The sequence below is a fragment of the Lolium perenne genome, chromosome 5 (genome assembly GCF_019359855.2).
Source record: "Lolium perenne isolate Kyuss_39 chromosome 5, Kyuss_2.0, whole genome shotgun sequence".
NCBI classification, from domain to species: Eukaryota; Viridiplantae; Streptophyta; class Magnoliopsida; order Poales; family Poaceae; genus Lolium; species Lolium perenne.
Genome location: NC_067248.2, coordinates 214,019,451 through 214,033,017, shown reverse-complemented (window position 1 = coordinate 214,033,017; position 13,567 = coordinate 214,019,451). Strand labels below are relative to the sequence as shown.

The 13,567-nt window shown below is 43.3% G+C and overlaps 1 protein-coding gene and 1 long non-coding RNA gene across 2 annotated transcripts; one reads left to right on the top strand and one right to left on the bottom strand.

The window, feature by feature from the left end:
* Nucleotides 1-2,643: 2,643 nt before the first annotated feature.
* LOC127298213 (uncharacterized) lies at nt 2,644-3,812 on the bottom strand. Its single transcript, XR_007849668.2, has 3 exons — nt 3,618-3,812; nt 3,175-3,278; nt 2,644-2,982 (listed from the first exon to the last, which is right to left on the bottom strand). It is a non-coding gene; the product is annotated as an uncharacterized lncRNA (long non-coding RNA).
* A 4,297-nt stretch (nt 3,813-8,109) lies between these two features.
* Nucleotides 8,110-10,497, top strand: LOC127301884 (uncharacterized). The gene has a single exon (XM_051332167.1). The coding sequence runs from the start codon at nt 8,124-8,126 to the stop codon at nt 10,482-10,484; it is 2,361 nt and encodes a 786-aa protein (XP_051188127.1). The 5' UTR covers nt 8,110-8,123; the 3' UTR covers nt 10,485-10,497.
* The last annotated feature ends 3,070 nt before the right edge of the window (nt 10,498-13,567 follow it).

Genomic DNA, 13,567 nt, shown 5'->3' with positions numbered 1-13,567 from the left:
TTTGGATAGTTCTGAATCTACATGTTCTGCCAAAGGAAACACCATGTACTCGTCAATTTCCATTTTGTCTTAAAAGGTAAAAACTCAACACCAAGAAATAATACAGACGGTGTAAAAGAAAATCCATGAGAAAAAATACCCATAGTTCCTATAAACATGCTCGATACCTCTGGGGTGACAAGGGCAGAGTTTCTCATGGTAGCCCCATTAATAAATAGTTTACACAGTGTAAAAGAAAGCTTGTAACAGAAATATCAATATAAATTTGTAGCAACAGAAAGAAAAGAAAAGATCAGAGAAGGACAGACTGCTTCGTGCCAATCTATTCTGCAAGAGAAATGATATTCATACAAATTCATGCGAAAACTACCTGCCAGAAATCAAAAGGGAAATAACCTTGTGTCTTTATCGAAAAAATATTAAATTTCCATTGTTTCAGAAATAATTAATACAACTGCACATAGATAATCATAACACCATCACTGATTCAGACCTAAGAACAGCTATGCTCTCCAGTCACATCTCAGTGTAACAAATGGGATTTCACAACAACAAAAAAATCTACCCTATGAGTCTGCTTAAACTAACGGTAGAGATGGTTCATTTATTCAGTTATTACCTAATAGACAATAACAATGTAATGCAGACGCTAGAAATACTTGCAAAGCCGCATTAGTTCAAATGAGATACCTAGTCCAAGGTCAAATATCAGAGGGGTTGCTTCTCGCTGAAATACAAGTAAACAAAGTTAATAAAAGCAAACATACTGAAAATAACTTTGTTTTCAACAAAACCTGAGAGTATTAAATTGTTAAGAAATCATACTTCAGCACACATTTTCCACCAGGAAAAGTTAAAGGCACCATCCACCTAAGATAACAAGTTAGAAGGATAGATACCGAGATGATGTTCAACAAAAGTGACCACACAACACAAACAGTGAGAAAAATGATGAAATACATATGTCAAGTAATAACTCCGGAAAAAAGATCTTTCTTAATTTTCAACCAAAGCAACATTCAGTTTTTGTTTGCAAGCTGAATATTGATCAATCTGAGAAACTAAACAGAGACTGTAATAGAGCCTTGCTTAACCTGGTACTTCACTACACGGGCACACTCGATCCAATATCCATCTATAGATATAATTTAAGAGCAAAAGCATGATTACTCCCTCAACGACACTGTTCATCTAGTGCTGCTGCAATGCTATAAAATTTCTTTCATCCTATATATTTGAAAAAAAAAGTGCATGGAAGAAAACTAACTGAGCCTGGCCTTATTGAACACAAATAAATACAAGAAGTAAATTGCATTGGCGATAGATCATTTTGCTGAGAATTTCAGGCTCACTTTGTAGATGTTGTAGCTTGTTTCTCAACAGTCAGATAAAGTATACAGATATATATCCATCTATGACGGCCTGTTTGGCTGTTTCTCAATCAATAAAATAGGAACCTTAGTAGTTCTCTGCAAACAATATAGATACTGTACCTACAAAAAATGAAGCCTCTAAGTCATGTAGAGTAAGAAACATTGGCGTTGCTAAAAAAGCCTACAAAGGAGGAAGTGGCTACTTACAAGCTGGGTGTTCTTGTAAACTGAACAATTACTCAAGGGGTTATTTATCTTGATTGCTCAAGGCATAGAGAATATCAATTGGAAGTGAACCACCTACATGTAGCATTGCATATGGATAGTCAGTCACAACATATTCTGCAAGCCTATTGAGTTAATATAAACAATGGTAGCTGGTAAAATTAGGAATATAAATTGCACATCGATAAACCACCATTGCACATAAAAAGACACCTGAGCAACAAGCATAAGCATGGATCAGATATAAATACCCAAATAGATTATAAATGGGCTGAAGCTTGAACTATAGAGAGCAAGTAAACACATAAATATGGAAGCTTACCAGCAATTTTGTTGCTTGCTAATGCATACTTCAAAGAAATATTGTAACCAAACGTCCCTCTTTATAAGTAACATTGACATTGATGAGTAAAAAAGAATGTATTGGTAATTTTTGGCATATGGTACAAAGAATCAAAGATGCACATACATAAACTGATACAGGAAATTTGGAGAACATGGTAGGACAAATAATTGCCCAGTTTTTGTTGCTAAACCCAAATGGTAATCTCACTGCAATCATGGAGATTTTAACACAGTGAGACATCAAAGATAAAACATAAACGAGCAGAACTAAAAAGGAGCATAGTTTGCTTATCACAAGGACTGGAGTGCACATGATAGGCGAGATGGTGGAGTTGCTCATGGGGGGTGAGTGGATGGAGCCAACTCCACCAGATGTGTTCGTAATGGGATACATCCCCATTGGAATGTCCTGCTTGCAGCGACGTCCGATGGTTCATCTCGCCATCGGATCAACAACTCAATAACCGCCTCTCTCAATTTCCTTGTAGAAGACTGCTACACAAAAGCACTAATTCTCAGATTTGTGCTTTGCAATATTTTATTGAGTTAGAAATATGATAAAACTTGAGCTCTTATGTTGTATGTCCAAGCCATGTCAACTCCGATGTCAAATTTATAAGTAAAAAACTTGGTCAAAAAAATTTAAGTAAAAATTAATTGAACAAAGCCAGATAACCATAAAAAACATGACTGACTTGATGCTTCAGCATGCCATTTATACACATCAATTTAGCATACATGAAAGGGCGGCAGTCCTGCAGGTGCGCATGTTCTATTATATTTTAACAATTTATCTGCTTTCACAAAAATGGATTTTATCCGCCGAAAAAAGCTTAAAAACATATCCATTCTACATAATTACTAAGATGCACAGAATAGTAGATGCATTTCTTCTTGCTTTCCTAGTGAGAAACTCAGCAAGTGAAAATTAACAGAAATCTAGAAGGTCAGAAGCACATACCTATAGATTATCTATTGGGTTGTCCAAAATTGACGACTCCAATGTACCAAGGTAGAAATTAAAGGTGCAAAGCTAGGTCTGCATAAAGAAAATGCTTGCGTAAGCTAAAATACCCGTTGCACACAAAAATTACAATAAGTGTAAACCACTAAACATGGGAAAGTAGCTAATGACACACATGAGCACCAGATAAAATCTCCTACTTTTCAAGAGAAGACATTATTTAGGGTCAGTACACATGCATCTAGCTACAAGAAAATCATTGCATACCAGTGGAAACACAATCTGAACAGCAGAGCATGAAAGATCACATGAATGAGCAGCAAATTCGAGCACATGACTTCTCTAAATGGGAGAAGCAACCATCCATTCTCCTATTGATGCAAGCAGGAAACAAAATAAGAGATTAAAACTTCATGATACAACTTCATGATGAAAATGTTCCCCAAAATGTCGCTACAAATCCATGTGGACCTTACTAATCTACAAAAGGGTAATTATGTAGTTCAAAACAGAAAATATTACAGTATTGCCATATATCACATATCAACAACTTCTCAGATACGTTTACTCTGTTTGCTCTATTTTCCCAGACAAATTTTGAAATAACATCCTACAACCAAATAATGAATCCCAGAACCAATAGTAAACCACTATCAATCTGGATGCTTCAATCACTACACGATGGAAAAGAGAAAACAATCAAAGTATACCTTTAATCCAACGCTTTAATGGAGCTTACGGTCTAGTCATCGTATCTCCACATCTACAGCTAGCAAATCTCCTTATCTGATGCAAAGAGAGAGGAAAACGCCCAAGTAGCACACCCGTAAATGAGAAGATTAGATGAACATGTGGCTGGAGGGGTTTGAGTTCTCACCAGCACAGGCCATAAAAATGTTTGTGACGACTTCCAGACACACTGGACCAGGAGGAGGCGAGCAGTCACTAGTAGAAAAAGAGGCTTCCGTCCACCCCCATTAGTCCTGGAAATATTCGAACCACGACTAAAGGGGGCTTTAGTCGCGGTTCGGGAGGCGACCCGCGACTAATGATCCATCCGAGACGAAAGGGTACCCCTTTAGTCGCGGTTGGTAACACCAACCGGGACTAAAGGGCTATGGCCGGCGAAAAAACCTTTAGTCGCGGTTGGGGACACCAACCCCTTTAGTCGCGGGGACTAAAGGTTTTTTCGAGTTTTTATACTCCCACGCACCCTGCACCCCCCCCCCCCCCCCCCCCCCTCCCGTGGATCGCCTTTTTTTGTTTTGTAAAATACAAAAGAAAATGATAGAAAATTTAAAAAAAAAATTCAGATTCTTGTATGTTATGCAACCTACTATTCGGAGAAATTAAGAAATTCGAATTTTCACTTTTTTTATAAAAAAAGTTTAAAAAATGGTAAAACCGCAATAACTTTTGCATACGACGTCGGAAAAAAACGTATAATATATCAAAAAAATCCTGGGAAAAAGTTACATCCGAATTCACCCGGGTTTACCCGGTTAGCCAATTTTTAGATTCTCAAAATTTCAAATGGAAATACAAAAGCAGGAAGATTTTAGTTTTTTCTATAAATTATGGATTTTATATTTTTTTTAATTTTTTAAAACCTAAAATTAATAATTTCATCCTGCATAAAGATTACTATCATTTTACCCAATTTTTAGATTTTCAAATTTTTAGATTTTAGGTTTGGCAAAAAAAACATTTAATTAATTAATAAAATTAAAAATAATACAAATTAAAAAGTTAATGTTTATTTATTTATTCAAGATTATTATTACATCATTACTTTTGTTTATTAAAAGAATTATTTGAAATTCAAACAATAAAGAAATTTGACATCAATCAACATGTTAATAGGATTGATATGATACTACTATCACATACATGCGCGCGAAGCACTTGGATGCGGAATGGAATGGAACTCGGAAGTTAAGCGTGCTAGAGGTGGAGTAGTGGGAGGATGGGTGACCGAGCGGGAAGTTTGACCACGAGTAAGTAATTTGACTAGAGATAAGTGTAGTTAGAGATAGAGACTAAGCTATGCAAATAACTGAAATAATAGAAATTCTGAAAAAAATAGAAAAAAAACGGAGTGAAAAAAATTAGAAACACAAATAAATTAAATTTTTTTAACGAAATAGCCTTTAGTCCCGGTTGGGGACACCAACCACGACTAAAGGTCCTTCGCCCAGGCGCACGCTAGCCGCCCACGTGGACGGGCCTTTAGTCGCGGTTTGTAAGAACCGCGACTAAAGGGGGACCTTTAGTCGCGCTTAATTGGTCCCGGTTGCGCAACCGCGACTAATGGCAGTTGCGAACCGCGACTAAAGGCCATTTTTCTACCAGTGAGTAGGACGACGAAGAGGGGAACAGCCGGTTGCATCCTCTTGTTGCTAGCCACACTCACCTAGCTAGAAGGTCCAGCCTCATAAGTTATCGTCACATACCTCGGCACAGTGGTATCCCGCCACAGACGCCTCCTTGCGGCGGCCTGCCCCCTTCTCCTCCACTGAAGATCCTCCTTCGGCTCGATCTGCCACAGTAACACCTCATACACAGCCTCGTCGGTCACAGCCTCGCCGGAGCCCCAGCCACGAGGCCGTCGCTCAGTAAAGCGATGGCGCCTCACCGCCACTTTTCTTGTCCTCCAAGCAGGCCGAGGCCGCAACTGCTGTGCCTCCTGACCACCGAGCCGCGATGTCGTGAACCACCAGCCAGACCGCTAGAGGAGTATAGAGGAGAGAAGAGGGAGATAAGGGGGCGGTTGGAGGGCGATGGAGCAAGCAGGGAAAGGGATCGCAAGCGGAGTGAGCGCGCTAGGTGTGGTAGCTAGGGTTTCTATCGGTTGGTTTTGTTTCACGCCCCAACGGCCAAGATGCACGCGGAGCTCAGTCACAAATCGAACGGCTTAGAATGCCCAGCCCTTGAGCGCTATCGTGGAGCGCCTCTGCATAGGCCAACCAGACGCGCACTTATTTGTTCTCAATTACACCATGTTCATACTAACCATAGTTCTAACTTTATCTCTCTTTATAGGTCTAATGCCACTTACAAAATAGCTAACCCGAGAATTTCGATGCTCTTTTTAGGTTATTAATACCAGGTGCTAACAACCATATATTTTGTTATTAATATATATGTGTATATTTTATAAATGGCATAACATTCATTAGTCCACAAATTTATGTTGGTTATGATAATATTCAACGTAGTACAGACATCGGTTATAGAATCAAAGTGTTGATGTTCAACCTGGTACCATGAAGACATACAAAAAAATTAATTATTGCAAACACGTTTAGTGCAGTAAAGATAATGCCCTCGCATCTTCGAGGGCCACTGTGCTAGTTAATGTAGTTTTACAATCCTGGAGTATTCATCTGCTTTGTACTGGGGTTTGCCTGCCCGAGTTGGTGCCTAGCTTGGCAGCACCAGCCGCCTCCAATGTTGCTTCACGTCGCACTGAAGAGGGTGTCAGCCTAGCTGATACCGGTGGATTTGGAGACATCATGCGACGCCACTCCTATGCCGAGGCTGTGACTTCAACTCCAGCTTTTCAGTTTGGTGTGGGGTGCAGGGAGGATGTTGTTGCTAGGAACGATGTGCTCGCCTCTTGTGTGGCAGAGCTTTATGGCGCGTCTAGCCTTCATGTTGTGGTGCTTGCGGGCGCAGGGCGTCCTACCTTGTGGAGCTCTGCTGATGATGATGAAGACGAAGACGATGCTGATGAAGAAGAGCTGGCTCCGCGAACACCGCGTGCTGCCTCCATGGCCATTGCCTCCTGCACAATGACCATCGGGCGTGAGGCCGAGAAGTCCAGAGATTAGTGGGAGGTGTTGCCACGGTGCACCCAGCGTTGTTCGGTGTCACCGCCGCCGGTTTTGTCTCCCCATCTCATCCATGCGTGGCTTCATGGTCGATGTTGCAGGTGCCTTGTTGTTGGTCACCGCGCAGCATTTTGCAGGGATCCCTTCAGGTGCTCTCGCTGCCTCGAGAATGGTCACCAGGCTCGTGAGTGTCGCAACGCTTGGCGCCCGCTCAACTGGCTGTGAAACCCCAACGCACTAAAGTTCCCACAACTCGCCACCAAGCATCGTGTGCCTCCTGCTCCGTGCCATGCCAAGTAGGAAACTTGTAGGTGTTGCGAGCAGTTCAAGGCCAACGCCACTTCAGATTCTCTCTCTCAGTCCCAGGCTGCCTTGATACGCATGGAGCTCCTTCAACTGGTTGATGTTCGTGTCGAGGAGGCATCTCGCCATCTTCGTGAAGAGGTGGTAGCTCTCAAGCTGCTATTGGCGCGTTTTGGTGTTTCTTTGGAGCCGGCTGGGACATGTCCTTCTGTTGGTTTGGGGCTCGCCAACGCGCAGGCTTCGGTTGCGCTTGACTCCTCTGTGCAGATGTCGGTGGTTCAGGTTGTTGAGGAAGAGCATCTCTATGGTTGTTTCTCTCCTCGTGGCCAGTCGTTGTTGCCTGATGTGTCGGCTACCTCTGAGCGCGAGGGTATGGACATGATCGTGGCTGAGACGCTTGACCTTGAGAAGGGTGGTGATGTCGACTCGCCAGTTTCGCTCTCTCCTGGGTCTGACAGACAGGTGGTTCCTATAGGTGAAGGGGTTGCTAAGTCAGGGGTGTTGACACATGTGCCCAGAGCTTTTGTTGTGAGAGAGATTTGCGTTTTTCTTGCCACCTTGGCTGCTGCCTACCCTGGGTGTGATAGCCAAAGATCAGCCTTTGGGAATGACAAATCTAACGAGTTTCCAAGCAAGAAGACGGGTGCTACAACAAAGCCATCTGCAGTGGCTTGATGGTTGCCCCCCTTTGCATGGGTCTGTCTTTGTTGGCAGGGTGTAAGTGTGTCATGTCTGCAGTGTTTGTTTTCGTGTGGTTTTCTAGTTCATGTGTTGGCTTGAGTGGGTGTGTCCCTGTTGGTTGGGTCGTTTGTTAGGTTTGGCTGCCGGTGAGTGTGGTGGTTAGTGTTTGGATGGGCTTAACTCTGTTGTTGTAGGTTTTCGCTCGGATTTATCCTAAAATTGGGCACCCTCTTCTTAATTAAAGGATGAGGCAAAGCTTTTGCCTCCGTTTAAAAAAAAGTAAAATAAAAACATGTATCTGAGAATCTGGTGAAGTTGTATTAACATTTCTCTGGATTACTCTAGGATTGTATATTAAGTCTAGTTCTATCCATTTCAGATAATTTCGGTGGAGTAATAATGGCGGGAGTAGAGGGGCTAGTGCATGTGTGGAGAGAATGGGGGATCCAGGTGCTAGTTCTGCTAAGCTTTGCACTGCAGGTGATTCTCCTGATCACGGCAGAGATTCGTCGGCTCAATCATTCCGGCTTGCTCAAGGCCATTGTTTGGTCGGCGTACGTGATGGCCGACTCGACCGCCATATACGCCCTCGGTCACATGTTTGTGACGAGGAGGTCGCCCGAGCACCAGCTGATGGCCTTCTGGGCGCCGTTCCTGCTGCTGCACCTTGGGGGGCAGGACAACATAACGGCATACGCCATCGAGGACAACCGGCTCTGGCTGCGCCACCTTCAGGCATTTGGGGTACAGACCGCCGCGGCCGCCTTCGTCCTCTATGAGTTTTTCATCCTCGGCGGTGATTCCATGATCTTATGTGCAGCAATCCTGATGATCGTGACTGGTTTTCTCAAATATGGGGAGAGGGTTTGGGCACTCAAATGCGCCAGCGCTAGCAACTTACTGAACAAGAACTACAGGAGTGGTTTGACAAGAATGAGACCATATTTGGTTGTGCCTGCGGAGCTGAAGGACACCGAGGACCTCCTGCGGATAGCCCATTTCTTGTTGAACATCCCAAAGAAATTTTTTGAGAGGCCTTTAGGCAAAACACTCCAAGATAGGGTCCAATGGCATGGTCCTGTGGCCCGCGAGAAGTTGTTCAGTTTATCGGAGATGCAGCTGGCCCTGATGCACGACGTCCTGTACAGCAAGGCCGAGGTGATGCACACATGGTATGGCCTCAGCATCCGCATCATTTCTTGGGCGTCCACTGCCGTGGCATTTGTGCTATTTCATTGGTCAGGTCATAGGCATGGTTACAGCAGAGCAGATGTGGCAATCACATATGCCTTGTTAGTTGGGGCCATTGTCCTGGAGACTATATCGTTGTTGAGATTCATCTTCTCGAGCTGGGCACTGGCGGACATGAGGCGTTTCCGCCGGATGGTTCTTTGTGAAGAGAGGAGGTACTGGTCCAACTCCATGGGGCAACACAACCTGTTTGAAGTGTACGGTGCCATCAAGACGAGCCGAAGAAGCAGAATCGCTAGACGGATGGGGTATGAGGACTGGTGGAACACGAGGACATACTCGAGGCGCATCCCGGTCTCAAAACAGATGAAGGCTTATCTGGGAGACCAGTTCTTCAAATTATACGTGGGACACCAACGAGGCCGCCTTCATTTTATAATGAAACAATTCATATACAATCAGGCCATAAACTATTCTAAGGAAGCTCCGGCAGCCAGATATGATGAGTGCATCGTTGTGTGGCACATCGCAACCAACGTCTACCTCCGTTGGTATAAGAAGCTGGCAGAGGCTCGGGAGCAAGTAAAGAAGGAGCTGGTGGAGACAATCGAGGTGCTCTCCAACTACATGCTTTTCATCTTGGTCGCACGGCCTTCCATGCTCCCCAAATTTGATAGTCCGAGCCACTATGCCCAAGTCTGCTATGATATCGCAGAAAATAAGTTTGACTCTGTTTCCGCATTGAGAGATGCCACGTCCACGGAGGATTTTCTAGGCAAGCTCCAGGTCTATGGGGACTCAATGTTTCAGCAGACGGAAATTTACACGCTGTGGAGGGGATCTAGGCTTGGCAGATGGCTGATCGGCAACCCATCAGACACAGTTGACACACTTGCTAGCAATAGGTTAAGGGAAACTGACGATGCTGTCGTTCTGAATAATAGCGTCACCGCATCAGTGACAATTGGCACGCTTGTGGAGGATAGGATAAGCCGTATTGAAGTGTTGATGAGAGATCATGCTCGCAATCTGGATTTCTTTGAAGAGGGTGACGTTCTGAATAAGATCAACCACGAATCGATGAAAATTGACTTTCTTGCTGAAGACGAGTTGAGGTTGAGGGCAGGTCCTCCTGGCAGCCTGGGCGATGGGGCTGATGTTCTGAAACAGATCTTTGTCGCGTCGGCGACAATTAACAGGCTTGCTACTGATAGGCTAAGTATTATTGACGGGTTGATGAAACATCCTGCTCACAGCCCGAATTTGGAAGATGAGGCTGGCGTTCTGGGGAAGATTGTCGTCGCATCAGCGACAATTGACGAGCTGATGGATTTCAATGGCATATTTGATGATGCCAGCGTTCTGGACATGATCGCCGTAGTGTGGGCCAAGATCCTTTTCGACGCGAGCGGTGCTGATGGACTTGCGTATTCTCATGCTAAGCAGCTGAGCAACGGCGGTGAGCTTCTGACCATCGCTGCCATTATGATGACATACATGCAACAAGTGGGAGATGCATTTCCCGAGAGTGATCCAAATGAAATGACCGGAGCAGCACAAACTGTCTAGTGGAAACTGCCGGTGCCTGGTTTGATTTCATCATAGCACGCTTTATCTATGCATTCTACTGTATCTTAGTTGGTCCTGGACTACCTCAGACACTTTGCCTATGTGAGGGTAAAGATTGGCAGTCAGGACCTGGCCTTGGTGCCCAACTCTAGAATTGGTGAGATAAAGAAAGGTTTCTATGAGTTCCAATATTCCAAGGAACTGTTTGACCCTTCCTCTAATACTGGCAACAAGACTGCTGTTCCTGCTGATGCTCAAGGTGGTGAAGGTGATCAGGGGACTCCAAAAAGGCAGAGAACAGGCATGCAAGATTCTGATGCAGGTTCTCAATCTGCTCCTCCCAAGGTCTCTGGAAATTACAAGGGTTCTCACAGGCAAACTGCTATGCATGAATCTCCTATTCCTAGGAAAGATACTGGTAAAAGGAAATTGTTTGAGCTGGAGCTTCCATGTGCCCCTGAGAAGAATTTGGTTCCCACATCTTGTGTTCCTGACAAATCTCCTCCTCTTTCAGAAGTTCACAAGGAGGTGGTTGGGGCACTTGCATCCCTTCCTTCTCAATCCTCTGAGAGCTCTTCTTCACAGAGAGCTGCTGATTCTTACAAGCAATTTCTTACTTCATTGGCTAGATCTAATAGTGACAAAGCCTTTACAATTCAGAAAGAGTACAAGAATCTTCTTGATCCTATTGCTGAAAATGTCAATGAAGAGAGTGATCCTGTTGATGAACTGGTTGATTATGATAGCAGTGACAATTCACAGGATTCTGATACTCCATATTTGACTCAGGGACAGGGGATTCTTGCTTTGGCTGCTCCCTCCCTTATATCTGAGAGGACTGCAGTTGTTATTCCTGTTGATGGTCCACAACCTGAGCCTGACTCACAAGAAGAACCTCTCTCACAGGTTGATAATCCCATCATTGATGTTCCAGGTGCTGGCAACTCCTCTTCTTCTGATGGAAATCAACAGCACCCTGCTCCCAGGATGAGCTCAAGAGTTGGAGCCAGAGGCACTCATACCTCAAGGACTGGATCTAGTGTCATGGAGAATATTGAAACCAGCAATATCCCAGGTACAAATCTAAATACTCACAACTCCTTTGCTTTATTAGATGATGAGGAGATCTTAGCTAGAGCTCTTGAAATGGGAGTTTGTCCTACTTCTTTTTCTCTTGAAAATGTTAATTACCTGAAAGATTTAGAAATTGCTAGACATAATATGGGTGTGGTACAAAACTCTGTTGTGAATTCCAATGATGTTGACTCAAATCCAATCCTGCTGCTGGGTCTGGGTGAGGAACAAAGTGAAAGTGACAGAGATATAGAAGAGGAGGCCTTCACTCCTGTTTTGTCCAGAAGGAAAAGGAGAAATAAAAAGTCTGCCTGTAAGATTGGGAGAAGTGGAACACAGTTGACATCAGGTGATGTCACTTTGGGAGCACAATCAACATCAAGTGCTGCCCAGGTGAAAGCAAGAAATGACCACCCTTTGTGTGGCATTATTGCTGGAACCAGAAATAGGAAACAAAATCCAAAGTATCTATGATAGGTGCTTCCCTGAATTGCAGAGGTGTTGGAAAGAAAGGGATGAGTGCCTTCTTGGCAAATTTGATCAAAGAACAGCAGCTGGATTTTATTGGTCTTCAGGAAACAATTAAAAAAGACTATTCTTCTGCTTTTCTCAGAAGAATTGACCCTGGTGGTGATTTTGATTGGAAATGGATCAGTTCTGTTGGCAGAAGTGGGGGTATCCTGGGTGGTTTTAGGCTATCCAGGTTCACCATTTGTGATACTTCGGTTGGGAAATTTCATATCAAGGTTACCTTGCTTGATCTCAAAATAAATGTGAAATGGTGCTTCATTATCATTTATGGAGCTGCTCAGGCCTCTGATAAGGAGGAATTTCTGGTGGAGCTTGGTAACATTTGCAGCAATCAAACTCTACTAATTCTGGTTGGAGGTGATTTCAATATTATGAGATTTTCCAATGAGAAGAACAAACCCATGCCCCATAACAAATGGTCAGATATTTTCAATTCCATCATTAATACCTGTGCCTTGAGAGAGATTCATATGACTGGTGGTCAGTACACTTGGTCTAATAATCATTGTGATCCCACCCTGGAAAAATTAGACAGATTTTTGATGAGTAGCTCTTGGGAGGAACTTTTTCCTCTTGTAACAGTTCACAAGCTGGTGAGGGATGTCTCTGATCATAATCCCTTAATTTTAGATACTTTGGATATCATGGTGAAGAAGAGAGATTTTAGATTTGAAAAAAGGTGGCTCAAAGAGGATAATTTCCTAGACAGAGTCAAAAGGTGTTGGGATCAACCAGTTCATGCCAGGGACAGTCTGGACAGATTAATGAAGAAACTAAAAAATGTCAAGAAAACTCTGAAAGGTTGGGGAGCTAATCTGAGAGGGACAGATATCAAAAAAAAGAAAGATATTTCCAATGAATTGAAGGAATTAGAGGAGTTGGAAGAGACTGGTCCACTTTCTCCAACACAAAGGACAAGGAGAAGTACATTGCAGCAGGAACTGTTGTCTGTATTGGATAATGAAGAATCCTTTTGGAGACAAAGATCTAGAGAGAATTGGCTCCTCCATGGTGATAGCAATTCTGCTTTCTTTCACAGAGCTGCCAATGGTTGTAAAAGAAAGAGAACTATTTTTTCTCTGAAAGATAGGGACACAATTATTCAAGGTGATGCTGCTTTGTTGGAGCATGCTACTGCCTTTTACAAAGATTTATTTGGTTCAGTCACTGATTCTGGGATTAGACTGAGAGATGATGTCTGGACAGAAAGAGAAAAACTCAGTTCCCTTGATTGTGCTGAGATGGATAGACAGTTTACCTTGGAAGAGATCAAAGATGTTATTGATCACATGGAGAAAAACAAAGCAGCTGGTCCTGATGGCTTTCCCATTGAATTTTATCAACATTGCTGGGAAATTGTGAAATTTGATATCCTGCATGTTTTCAATGACTTATTTGATCATAAAATTGGCCTGGACAGAATTAATTATGGGGTCATTACCCTTATTCCAAAATCTGCTGATGCTGATGTCATTAAA

Coding starts and splice junctions, on each gene's coding strand:
- LOC127301884 (XM_051332167.1), top strand. CDS start 8,124: ATGGCGGGAGTAGAGGGGCTAGTGCATGTGTGGAGAGAATGGGGGATC.